The sequence below is a fragment of the Orcinus orca genome, chromosome 15 (assembly GCF_937001465.1).
Source record: "Orcinus orca chromosome 15, mOrcOrc1.1, whole genome shotgun sequence".
In the NCBI taxonomy this organism is placed as follows: domain Eukaryota; kingdom Metazoa; phylum Chordata; class Mammalia; order Artiodactyla; family Delphinidae; genus Orcinus; species Orcinus orca.
The window spans coordinates 16,985,598-16,999,095 of NC_064573.1; the positions used below are offsets into that span (position 1 = coordinate 16,985,598).

General features: G+C 44.6%; 1 protein-coding gene across 1 annotated transcript; it reads right to left on the minus strand.

The window, feature by feature from the left end:
- Positions 1 to 478: 478 nt before the first annotated feature.
- ST8SIA3 (ST8 alpha-N-acetyl-neuraminide alpha-2,8-sialyltransferase 3) lies at positions 479 to 8,852 on the minus strand. Its single transcript, XM_004268209.3, has 4 exons — positions 8,262 to 8,852; positions 6,739 to 6,858; positions 3,776 to 4,333; positions 479 to 1,240 (listed from the first exon to the last, which is right to left on the minus strand). The coding sequence occupies exons 1-4, from the start codon at positions 8,438 to 8,440 to the stop codon at positions 958 to 960; spliced, it is 1,140 nt and encodes a 379-aa protein (XP_004268257.2). The 5' UTR covers positions 8,441 to 8,852; the 3' UTR covers positions 479 to 957.
- Between the last annotated feature and the right edge of the window lie 4,646 nt (positions 8,853 to 13,498).

Sequence of the window (13,498 nt, forward strand, 5' to 3'; positions counted from 1 at the left end):
CTGACTCCTTGCCTCTATATTCTGAGAGAATTCCCAGCCCAGTGCTGGGGTTGGGACTGTGGGAGGCACTAAACCCAGGCTGCAATGCCCTGCAGACGTGGCAACAAAATGATCTGCCATAACAGCCCTCACGCCAAGAGATGAGATGCTGCCCACGACCTAGGCTTTCTTCGTGGTAGTGAAAGATGCACTGTATTATACACCTCTCGCCAGAGAGGAACCACGCTGCTGCAGAATGACTTCACGGACTAGTGAGAACGTCATAAGAGGCGTTTCTTATAAAAGTAATCATAAGGGGATCCCCAGCATGATTTGCTCAGTTTGTCATGAAATATCAAAGTTACCCAGAGCCTTGAACATATCAATTACAGATGCAAGACATACAAGCAAAGCTATTTCAATAGGATTCCTAGCAAAAATATTAAACTCCACGGTGGGGGGCGGGTCAGGGGAGTGGTTGGGGGGGTGGGGGGACAGAGAGAGAGAGAGAGAGAGAGAGAGAGACAATATACGCAAGCCAGTCTTTTATGTTATCATTTTAAAGAGTCTGATCCCACCCAGGCAAAACTGAAATCCTGCTCAAGTTGGCCAGAGGCCTCTGATTACGAGGACTGTATCTGAGCAAAGCTGCAGAAACTACAGCCCTAATCCTCATAAAAAATGGGAGGCAGTTTATTATTAAAATACAAACATGAAAATACTTCAGACCATTTCGCTAGCAGCATAGTTCCAAATGCAACATTCCCTTTATCAATCAAGTTTAAGTCAGGTGGCTTCCAAGCATCTGTCCTGCTAAGACCCTTAAAAGAGCAGTGCAAAAGGGGGAGAGAAGACATCTTTCCTTTTAAGTGGCAGACCATCCTTATAAGACATTCTCTAGGGTTCTATTCTGTCGACTATTCAGTGTGAGTTGGGGCACTTTTAAATCAGCCATTTGGCACTTCCTGTTCGCAGTCCTTAGGCACAGCGTGACAGAGTCAGCTTGGTGAGCCCTTCCCCGTGCATTCGGTACAACAGCTGAAACTCAGCAGGCAGCTGGTGGGACTCCTGCCACTTGGTAGTAAATTTGGTTCCTTTTTTGTCATAGTAATGGTATGGAAGATCTTCCCTTGTGTTGGGGTCAAATCCAAAAGGCCAAAATCCATACAAGTGGATCTCTTCACATATTGCTGACGCAAGGGTGTACATAAGAATACCTGTGCTCAGCCGTTTGGGTGACAAATGTTTGTTTTTCCAGTACCTGTGGAACAATAAGTACAGGTGGATTCAGAGGCCAGTGTTGAAGGTTTTGGTCAGACGGGTCACTGTGACTGGTTTGGGAAGTGAATTTGTCCAGGTAACTTAACCAGTACTTGCTTTGAATCTGTCTTTTAGACCACAGAACACCTCAGGGCAGGACCGGCTACATAATTTGTGAGACCCCGTGCAAAATGAAAATGTGGGCCCTTACTTTAAAAATTATTGAGAATTTCAAGAGGGCAACAGCAGAGTATTAAACCAAGCATCGGCCTTTCTAAGCATGGGCTCGTGTGTTACTATAGAAGTCACACATGTTTGAAGCCATCCCTGCTCTGGGTTGTCCTAAAGAGTGGTGTCTCTGACTCAGTGGTGATGCCATAAAAGCCCACCAGTGAGAATGACTATGCTTCTCACACATAAAGGGCCCTTGGGCTAGGGAGGAGGTTGTTTAGTCAAAGGGGACCTCCTCTGTTACTTCCTTATCCAAACCTAGAGATTAAATCTGTCTTCTTGGGTTTGGAAAGATTGTAGGGCCTTATTTTTTTTCTACCCGCTCGTAAAAAAATCACATTCCCTGTTCCTTTGTCTTAACCAAATGCTCCCAAGCCCTTCTTTGGCGTGCCAGAACCTAAGAAAAGTATTTACACACTTTCCGAATTTTAAAAAATGCTAAATTATGGTTGTTCCTTCCACGTTTAGATAGTAATTTGAAGCCTTCCTACCTAAACTGCCAAATATCTGAGACTGCCGTGGAGTGAGGGTGTGTGTGTGTGTGTGTGTGTGTGTGTGTGCATGCACACACGTGTGCCTTTATGACTGGCTGTGCAGGCATAATCAAACTGTTCATGAATCAGGTTTTCATGGACTGTACTTCCTCCAAGTTTTCATTGAACCAGCATGTTCAAGCCCGAGCTGTTGAAAGGCTGGGGGCCAGGTGGGCCACACAGGCCGCTCCCTGAAGGTTCTATCACATGCAGTTCCTTCTTCACTACCTGAAGGCTTCATGTGGCCATTTCCCTTCCAGGTGAAATTCAGAAGTTCAGTCTTTGTTTTAATATTCTTACCTAAGGAGTTAGAATGGCTTCTGATGTTTCTTTTGGTACAGCTGTACTTAAATAGAACAAGAGGGGAGCAAAACGATGGTCAAAAGACCACAGGGCAGGTTGGCAGGAGGCCTGGCTTCTAATTCTGGTTCTGCCCATTTTGGGCAGTGATGTTGGGTAAATAACTCGTTCTTTGTACCTCAGTTAATGTATCTTTAAACTTAGGAGTTGGGTTATATCACCTCTAAAGAAGGTAACCATACAACCTGCGAAACTGGAACAGTCCCAGTTTTTGCCTATTGTCTTTGTTGTAATTCTTAATAGTGCCCTTTTTCTTTCAAAGAAAAGGTTCCAGTGAGGACTGTAAATTGTGGCATCACCCTACCTGTTAGATACATACCAGCTGATTACACAATAATTCCTCCTTATATGAGAGGTCAACTACACAGATCTTAAATTTGGAAGACTTTAGAGGACTACAGGATACACTACTATGTACCCATCTACCATGGGATAAAAATATTACAGTCCTTGTTTACCAGACCTCCTAGAACCCACTCTAACTTGCAGTAACATCTGGACAGTATGTTAGGACACTGGGGCTATTTGCATAGGGGAAATTAGAGTTGAGGCAATTTCCTCAGATTATTTAAAGAAAAAAATTCTGCAATTAGTCTTCCTTTATAAAATGCCCTGCATTTTACAAATGCCTGCTCCCAATTCTGGCTGCTTATTAGAATCAGCCGGGGAGTTATTAAGACATACCAAGTGCCTGAGCCTCTCTCCTGCCCACCAGACAAATTACATTAGAATCTCTTGAATTAGAGCCCAGGCAAGAGTATTTTTTAAATCTCTCCAAGTGATTCTAAGGTACAGCCAGAGTTAAGACTCATCGGACTAGACGAAAATATTGCATCCTGGTTAATCTGTCTTTCAAATTACAAGGGATAACGATGAGATGATAAAATACTTTTCACATGTTTTGGCACTCAAATCTCGAATTATAAAAGCAGATTATACAATTTTGATTTGTCTAGGTGGTTTTCTAATCTTGGACATCTGACAAACACCCTACTATCAAATAAAAAGGAACATTTAAAGTTGATTCCCTCTTTAAAAAAAACCAATTGATTTGTCCACTTTAGTCATTGGCATTATTGGGACATGGCTATCCATTCAAAGAAAATTATTGATTTGTGGTGATTTCCATGACTGCTTGTTAGGCTTACCACCAAGGAAGGGGACAGGGAATGGAGAGGAGAAGCTGATGAAGCACCAGTCCCTCCATTTGACACTTGGTTACCAGCTGGGGTAGGAGACTGAACTTCTTACCTAGAATGATCCATTCATTCATTACAAAACATAAGCGTTCATTCTAAGGTACTAAGCTAACCGCAACAACTAACTAATCAGTTCGCTACCACCCCCAAGAGATTACAATATTGACTTGCCATCTGGTAGGGTATGAGTTAAAGGCAATAAAATATACACACCTGTTGACATGTTGCATTATATTTCCAGGCCAAGCCAGTTGGACCTTTAACTGACCTCTGTGTTCAACAAAAAAGTCAACTAGTGTCCTGGTAACAGTTGCTGAAGTGTGGAAGAAAAATGCAGGGATCCAAAGAATGGCCCCATCGAGCTTTTTTAAACTGAGAAAAAAGTTGTTACGGTCCTGAATGGTCAAAAGATTGTTGTAATATTTTTCCAGGATGCTGGGGTTGAAGGTGGTAAGGTTGGTTTTCCTTCCAACATCTCTTTGGAAAGCCTCCGTAGGGGCAAAATTGCAACGGAAAACAAAATCTGACTTATCTATTTGTTGTCCACACCGGCTCCCTGTCAGGATCCCACTATTTCCAACCACAGCACAAATATTATAATGCTTATTCACAATGGGTGACACATCTGGAAGCAGCGATCGGAAGTTATTGCTAATAGAGAAAACATATTTATGGCTGGAATAATCATAGTGCATCAGTTGTCCAATCCGAACACTATTCTTGGTCAAAGAAAAATTTTTTATTACATCGACATGCTGAAGAATTTCTTGCCTAAAATAAAAAGAAATTCATTAAATATATCCCATTCAAAAGAACTGATTTTCCATCTTATGTCTTATGCTATTTCATTTAGACAAGAACCATAGGCACTGAACCCAAGAAAGATTATACATTCATAATTGAAGGAAGAACTGCTTCAGAATTTACAAACGTGCTAGTCTCTCAAATTCTGGGTATAGTCCTTTGAAGCTTGTAAATGTTGTAATTTATGGTTTTTAGCTGCCAATTCTTTGGTTTTCTGCTCTACCTGAAAAGTGTATTTGATCAAGGGGGAGGCATAGGCTAAACTGTGTCAGAAAATACAGGGAGACAATTTACACAGGCCCCAAAGAGCTCACATTAATGCACAAACATTTGGTGGCTAAGAGTTTGTAACTAGGGACTACTTGTTTGCTATTGGACTGCAGCATTCAACGAATATCAAACATCACTGGTGTCCAAATAAGAGCCAAACAGATATGAGTCAGTATGGTACTAACTATTATTAAGATATGAAAATGGTAATAGCAGCGGGTGTAGTTGAATATTTAATAGAAATGAGATGATAATCTCATTAATGTCCTTTAAATAATGAAAACGGAACATTTTTCTACTTGATTATATAGAAACCCGTTTAAGTTAGAGAAACCTAATTCTTAGAAAAAGAAGCTATTTTAAATCCTGAAAATGTGTGCATATTCTAAGAATTCAGAGGATAAACAAGGCAAGGGTGATACTTAGTACTAATTTCTGGTTGCTTTCATGTTGAGCATTAAGTGTAATTAAGCGTATCCTCTTAAAGTCTCTGCTATTTAAAATATTTAAGAGACACCGGTCATATGTTACTCTTCTAGTAGGTTCTTCAGTTCTAAGAAACCACATTGAACCTCCTGGGTCTTTTGCCTAAAAAAAATAGCAGGAATGAAACTAAATCCTTTGCATATCATCATTTTACCTGGAATCCTATTTTTTAAAACTTACTTCATTTGACAAAATACAGAGAAACATAAACTGAAAGCTTTAAGCCAGAACTTCCAAAGTTACTAACAGTGTTCGTTACAAACTGTTACAAAGGTAAAGTAAGTTTAAAGTGATACTGGGAAAGTTAATTAAAGCTTACCTAAATGGATTGAAAGGAGGGAAGTTTTGAGAAGGCAATATTGTTCTAACTGGTTATTTGGGTCACATGGCCTAGTGTGGGAAGAATATTTTTATTGAGTCAGAAATATGTTTGGGGAAAAGGTATACTGTATTCGACCCATGAAAAATTTCTGGGCTGACTATAAAATTAATATTGGATTAAAACCACAAAAGTTAAAAAAGAACTTCAGAGTTTTAGAATTAATCAATTGTTGTCATGGACTAACTTCTAGTTAATGTTTAAAAATTTTTAACCATAATCATGTGACTGTGTGTCAACCTTTCAAGTAAATATTTTCATGACACCATGGATAGCTACTGAATTTGTTTTAATTCCATCATTAGATTAAAATAAAAGAGTGCAATAACTAGAAATTCTATGACCAAAACACAACACCCTAAATAGAGTGGTAAAATAAGTATTTGTAAAATAAGTATTCATACCCCTAATGAATACACTAGATGGCTCACATTCCATTTAGCAGCATAATAATCCCACCAAAGAGGAAGGAGAAATGACTTATCTGGAATTGCTAAGAGTTGACCAGATATCACTGAGGAGAATAAATACTTTTGTATAAATCTCATCCTTCTTCCCCCACCTCCAAAAAACAAAACAAAACAAAACCCCACACACATAACACAAAAACTCCTTCATGTATAAATGAAGCTGCTACAAGACAATTAGGAACAATGTTGGGTAGCTTTTACAATATGTTAAAAGCTATAAAAATTTAATGAGAAGAAACACGTAAAAAACCAAAACCATAAAATACCTGCATATATTTGGGCAGAGATTTTCACTAGTAATTTGTTAGGGATGAAGTGTAGTGTCTTCTGTGTTTCAGTGGGACAATACTTTTTTACTTTATTTAAAAATTTTTATTTCTAGTCAGGGAATGAAAATGCATTGCGTGGTATTTTTGTACTTAACTTTTTTTTTTTAAATAAATGACTTTGGCAGTATTAGCCATAATGTTAACTATACATCATGGTGCTCAATTAAGCTCAAGTTAGGGAGGATACTGGAAATATCTTCTTTCCCTTCCATTCAAATTGGTCTTTTTGAAGTTTTCTTTTTATGAGAGGGCACCACATGTTTAAATTAAAAAAGATTGCTAATCAGCCTTTGTTCAGTCAGGCCAAGAAGACAATGCAAATACACCTCGGGTTGGGGGTGTGTGTGTAGATTTTTGTTGTTTTGTATTATTTCGTTTTGTTTTGTTTTTGAGCTCCAGAATTCAGAACACCTTTTGGATCTTTTCCCCCTATCCTACCTTTGATGTAAAAACGCTGTCCGATTAAATGTCCACTTAGGTCTGGCTTGGAGTTCATGAGTCAGAGAATGCGGAAAGGGCACAAATGACGGATCTAGAAGCTTCAGCGCAAACTGTGACCTGGAGAGGAGTATGAGTACACAAACAAACGTGCTGGCCTCAGCTAGGGGAAGCCAAGGTAGCCATTAAAGTCCAGCCGGTTGGGAGCGGGGCGGGGATGGGGGGCGGCTGGAACACGTACTGGCTACATCCCGCCCCAGAGCCCCTTCTCATCTGGTCCACCTTCTGCTCCCCACACACACCCGGGAGGAAGAAACAAAACGAGGGAAATCCGTCTCCATTGTCCATCCCTGCGGGTGCGGCAAAGACCATAAAATGGCCGTCTTACGGAGAGCAGGGGCGGGAGCCCGGCGCTCTGCTAGAAACGGATGCGCGGAGAGGACCAGGGAGTCAGCACCGCGGACAGCGGCCGCACCACTGCTAGCCCTACCCGCGCTGCCCCCGCGGTCCGGCCGGATTGATTTTTGTAGAACGGACAGATGAACCGGAGACCTAGGGGAAGGCTGGGGGTGGCTCCTTCCTTAACCTCTTCCTTCCCGAGCCTAGGTCTGGTTTCACTCCCTGTCCCCTGACTGGGGACCCCCCTGGAGGCCGCTGGCCAACTCCACTCCTCTGCCCAGGTGGGGTTTCTCTAGGTTTCGCGTTCTGGCCTGGCCTGGACCACAGGGTGCAGTCTGTATTTCCTACCCGCCCCTCAGAGGCTCTGCTGGGGGAGTTCCTATGGGGGCACACTGGGGCAGAGGCTCTCGACGAGCTGCGCCAAGCTTCGCCCGGAGCCTTCTCAGTCCTGCCTTGCGCCCGTTGGTGACTTGGAGCTGGGATGAGCGTAGGCGGCCCTTAGGAGGCTCGCTTCCCGCAGAGGGCGGGGGAATTGCAGAAATCCCGGAAAGGCGGGGGGGGGGGGGGGCGATGGCGCGGTGTGCGGGGGAGGGAGGGAAGGATGGAGGTCGAATACCCCAGGGGCTCCCGGAGAACAGACCCGCGCATCATCTGATGGGGTGAAGGGTTGGGGAGAGGAAAGGAGGAGAGCGCAAGAGGAGTCTGGCGCCTGCGCCATTAAATCGCCCCGGACCGCCCGGAGCCCGGCCGTGGAGTCTGCGGACAGGGGCGCGGGGTAGGCACTCACCTAACGCATGTCCATCTCTCCATGCCCCTTCCCAAATACACACAAGGCCTCTCCCTCCACCATCATTCTCCTTAAACCCTCCCCCCATTTTTGAAATGGGGGAAGGGATGCCGAAGAAGAATACGAGAATGCAATCACATTGATTAGGACAACGGCTTTTAGGGGCTCTGGGTTAAAAAAAAGCACGGGAGGGGTGGTGGTGTAAGAATCAGAGAGACGAATGGAAGGACCACGCAGTTTTCTTGCCCAAAGTGTCTCGGAGAAGGCAAAACACCCCCCTCTGACCTCCCGCCCCCATAAACCAGATACCTGAGGGCACTCAGAGGCCCGCACTCACCGGAATCCCGCGTGGAACATGTACATTCGGGGCGCCCCCGGGTTGGCATACTTGGGAGTGGTGAAGATGTTCTCCTTTTTCAGGGACACGTAGCTGATGAGCGATAAAATCAGCAGGGCGACGCTGAGCATAACCAGCCCCAGCACACTGGCGACCCGGGCCATTTTGCAATTTCTCATCCCGGGCTGTGTTGGGATCAGGAAAAGCGGGGAAAGCGGTCCATTGAGCGGCCAGCAGCTCGCTGGCGTGTCAGTGTGTGTGAGTGTGTGTGTGAGTGTTCGCGCGCGCGTGTCAGCGTATGTGCCGGGGGTGGGGTGGGGTGGGGAGGGAACCGAGCAGGGGAGCCGCGGAGGGCCAGGGCGTAGGGGCGGGCAGGAGCCCCAGAGAGAAGCCAGGCCCCCAAGGCAGGGGCAAGCGGGCCAGGAGGCTGAACAGGAAGATGGAGGGTCTGCGCGGCGGCGTGGCGATGTAGCTGCGCGCCGTGCGTCTCCGACCGCCGGCTCAGGCTCCCCAGCGCGTTTCCAGCGAGGCTGCCGTCTCCTCTGCAGCCTGCAAGATAAATGTGATTGGAATAACGTTACAGTTCGATCTAAGCACAGGATTTAATTAATGAACTCTAATCTCCCAAATAACCGGGGGAGGGGCGGAAGAGGGAGGGATGAAGGGGAGGTGGCAGAGGGAGGGGAATTGAGGCTGGAAGGCTGCAGCCCACGTCAATGGCCTTCCCAGCTGAGGGTGCGGGCGAGGAGGTGTCTCTGGCCAGACAGAGGCCCAAACTTAGTTCAATGGACAATTCATTACTTTATAAGTTAATCGTGGAATATAGAGATAAATAACTGGAGTTGCTGTCCTGGAGGATCGCAGCAGCTGGGTGCTTATGAGATGCAGGGAGAGTGGTTTTAGGAGTAGAGATTTAAAAGCTTCTCTCCTCACCACAGAGCACAGCCCCGGGCCCCACGGATCAGCACCTGCCCCAGCACCCCAGCAAGGAAGCCCTAAATAGCGGCTGGGCCTTGTGAGCGCTTAAAACCTCCTTGGAATCTTCCGTAATCTCTCCCGTATCTGCTTCCTATGCCCAGTGCATGCTACGCTTCTCTCTAAAAGATGGGTGGTGCCTAGCAGAGTTGTAAGGTGAGCTGTGAGTGTGGAGGGCCCGGCTTCCCCTCCCTTTCCTCCCAGTGTCTGACTCCCAGCACCCTGCACGTAGACAACCAGCATGCCCCAGAGGTAACCAGGACGGAGCAGTTCTCTCTGATTAAACTCTCCATTGCCCACTTTTCTGACTCATCCCTGTGGCCAGGCCTTCAGGATGGGCCACTCAACTTTGCCCTGAAGCTTAGCTTAGCTTAGACCAGGAGCTGGGGCATCACAAACCTCTGTCCATTATAAATGCCCAGAACTCTCTTTTGGAGGAACTTAGGAACCAAGTAAGAGATGCTGCCTCCGAGGGTGGAAGGAAAGCTCACTGCCTAACACTTTGTGTTGCTGTTTCAATTTGTTTTAGCATATTCACATGTTATCTGTTTTAATATACATTGGAAATAAAAGTTAATTCATTTTCGGTCATGCTGTTGGATGCTCAGAAGGCAATCTACATGTTTCTTTAGCTCTGTCCTTTGCAAGTAACTTGTGACGTCTTCCCCCTAGCTTTACCCTTGGCCTGGTCCTCCGAGGACAGTAAGCACTAAGGAAAGAAAGAAGCTGGAGTTGAGAAATCGGCCTTCAGGAGCCTTTTCCAATAAAGCAAGTTGATATTTTCCAAGGTGGCTATGATTTCTTTCTCTCTTGAACTTCTGGTTTTATGGGCTTTGGTGGACCTGATGTTCTGGTCTGTCTGTGGGCTATGAATTCTTCAAAGCAGTGAGCTCCTGGGCTGTAAGCGCCTGCAGATCCAGGACCATGTCTTCTTCTGCCCTGTTTCTGCATACTCCCTGCATACTGTCTATGGAGAGACATGCTTAATAAGTGTTTGAGGACCTAATGAGCTCCCCGTGAAACACGTCTGGCTGTGGACAGCAGCGCACAGAATGCAGCTGTCTTTTTCCATTGGAACAGAGAGTTAGTAATTTTGCACCTACTCAAGATATTTTATATCAAAATCTAAAAATGTAGGTTAAGAGGACACAATCTTTTCCCCATGGAACTTTTTAACTAAGTAAAAATTTTAGAGAAGTCTTACATGTCCACGCATGATGAATACTTGAAGCATATTTTTTGAATAAATACTATTTTTTTTAAAAGAGCTCATATGAATATAGTGTAAAATGCCAAAGGGAATAAGATCTTATGAGAGCTGTCTGGGAATTACACATACTGGAAAAACTCTTCTTGAACAAGAAGTAGAGGGACACACCGTGGAGGCCAGAGTACTGGTTACAGCTCCAGGCTCTGAAGTCAGCAGACTGGACCTCAAACGCTGACTCTGTGACCTTGGATAAGTTGTCAGCATCTCTGTGCTTCAAGCTCCTTATCTACATAACTGAAATAAAAACCTGCCAGGATTTTGGGGAAAATTAAACAAGGCATGTAAAGTCCTAGGTACAGCTCCTGGCTTGTAATAAGCAGTTAATAAATACGAGCTAAACAGCTTGGGCAAGTTGTTAGTGTCTTTCTCTGACCCCATAAATATCCTGCTTCAGAATGCATAGAAAAGGAGGTACTTGGTGAGGCATTTTCCTACGGAAAATGACAAAGATCGAGAAGCTCTTTGGTTCTCTTACAGCATTACAGGCTTTCCTGGAACATATGATATGGACTCATTCTGCCTGGATTTAAAAATTGATGTATTACTTATGCTCAGCACACCTCTGCGAGCCCTCTAAGGAAAGTCCTGCTAGGATAATTCCCATATTGCATATGGATCACTGAAGGTCATGTGACGTAAAGGAACCAAATTAGCCAGAAAGTAAACAGGCGCAGGAATCCTATGCCAGGCCTAAGGGTGACAATGGATTGCTCAGTAATTACCAGAGGAAAACATCTTGGGAATGCTGCTTCACAGAGTAACGGCAGCTACTGAATATGGTATTTTTCAGGCCTGGGATTATAGCTACTTAGTAAATTAAAAAATAGGGTACTTTTACAAAATATCACTTTTTCAGATTTCATTGGAAACCAGACCTCTATAGTAGTTCAGGAGGGCAAATACAAGAAATACAGAAATGGAAGACTCCTTTGACTTAATATTTTCTAGGGGAGTTTTTTTTTTTTCTTTTTTGCGGTACGCGGGCCTCTCACCGTTGTGGCCTCTCCCGGACTGGAGCACGAACCCGTGTCCCCTGCATCGGCAGGCAGACTCTCAACCACTGCGCCACCAGGGAAGCCCTAGGGGAGTTGTTATTTTTGGATACAAGTACTTTCCCACTTTTTGTTTGCAAAAAGTACCCACATTTTGCAAACATGGCTCCGTTGCCCTGTGTAGTTCCTCACCAGCCCATGTGTAGTTCCTCACCAACCCATGTGTAGTTCCTCACCAACCCATGTGTAGTTCCTCACCAACCCATACCTACCAAGAATAACTTATAGGCACCACTTGGATGGGAAAGCTGGGAGGGATAGTGTCTTTTGTTAGAAATGACATCACTCATTCATTTATTTCTGTTTTTTTTTTCATCAATTCATTAAATCAAATGTGTTGGTTGTCAGACACTCTGATATGCAGACTCAGGGGTTATAAAATTATTCTTGACCTCATAATGCTCATGGTCTTGTGAGGGGAGAGAGGAGTAAGCATTCTGGCAGTACTATGTAACTGGGTTATAAACTGTGTCTAGAGAGGTTGGTGGTGGGGTTCTTCATAGAGGGCAACCTCTGAGCTGGATTTTAAATCATGAGTGGGGTTCATTAGGTAAAGAACTTTAGAAAGGATGTCCCAAGTAGAGGGAAAACAGGAGGCAGGGAAGATTATGGTGGGCTTGGGGAACAGCAAGAGTGTGAGTTGACTGCCACAAAGAAGAGCCCACGAAGGCTCCTGATGAGATGCCGTATCTTCAGCAGTGCTGTTCAGAACTGTCCAAAGTTTGTAGAGAGGAACCAATCAATCGCATTTGAACTGAATGGGTGTAGGAGCAGCTGGAGTCAGGCCCACAGAGAGATGGAAACAGCGACTGCTCATGTGGACGTCAGCTGATGTGTCCAGTGGCCCGCCAGCCTGTTTTGTGCCTTAATTTATGAATGAAAAAAATTGACCATTTTCTGTTATGAAACATTCTTTTTTTTTTTTTAATTTTATTTATTTATTTATTTATGGCTGTGTTGGGTCTTCGTTTCTGTGGGAGGACTTTCTCTAGTTGCGGCAAGTGGGGGCTACTCTTCATCGCAGTGCGTGGGCCTCTCACTATCGCGGCCTCTCTTGTTGCAGAGCACAGGCTCCAGATGCGCAGGCTCAGTAATTGTGGCTCACAGGCCTAGTTGCTCCGCGGCATGTGGGATCTTAGGGCACCAGGGAAGCCCTATGAAACATTCTTGAATAAGGCATCATGGAGTTGACTTTTGGAAGGGCAAGTGACCCCTCCAGATGACAGTCCACTGGGAAACTCCCAAAGAGCAGTTTCCCAGTGGACTGTCCCCAAGCCACATGTGATGGAGTTCTTTCTGTACACTGTTGCCTGACTCCTTCATTTCTACTAGGTCTAACAGTGGCCACAGAGGAAAGATCTTGGGGTCCTCTGGATTTCTACCTCCTATTTCCCCACAGAAGATAAATACTTTATGGGAAAAGCCATTGTGGTCAAAGAGAGCTTCATGAAAGCTCTCAGATGGAACTGAAACTAGAAAGATACATGGAAGTTTCCAGAGATGGAGATGGTAACAGGGGCAAGGCAGTCAGGGACAACGAGGCTGAAAAAAGATGCAGAGGCAGAAGAGAGAAAGGCGTGTTGGGGCCAGTGAATAAATAAGCCCCCTTAGAGTAAGGTGAAAACAGCCAACATGTATAGAGCGCTTCTTAAGTGCCAGGTGCTTTTTATACATTTTCTGTAATCTTTGCACCGATCTGGTGAGGAAGGTATAATTCTCCTCACTTTATAGCTGAAGAAACTGATGTTAAGGATTTGCTCAAGGTGAAACCTCTTTGACTTTAAAGCCCACCCTTTCTACTGCTGCATACTGCTTGTAAGCAGGTCCAGAGACAGACAGCTGGAAATATGTGCAGGCCTGGGAAGTTTGAAAGCATCATCTTTTGACAGTAAGAACCAGTTAATGCTACTACCATTGAAGATGATGATGATTTCGTCATC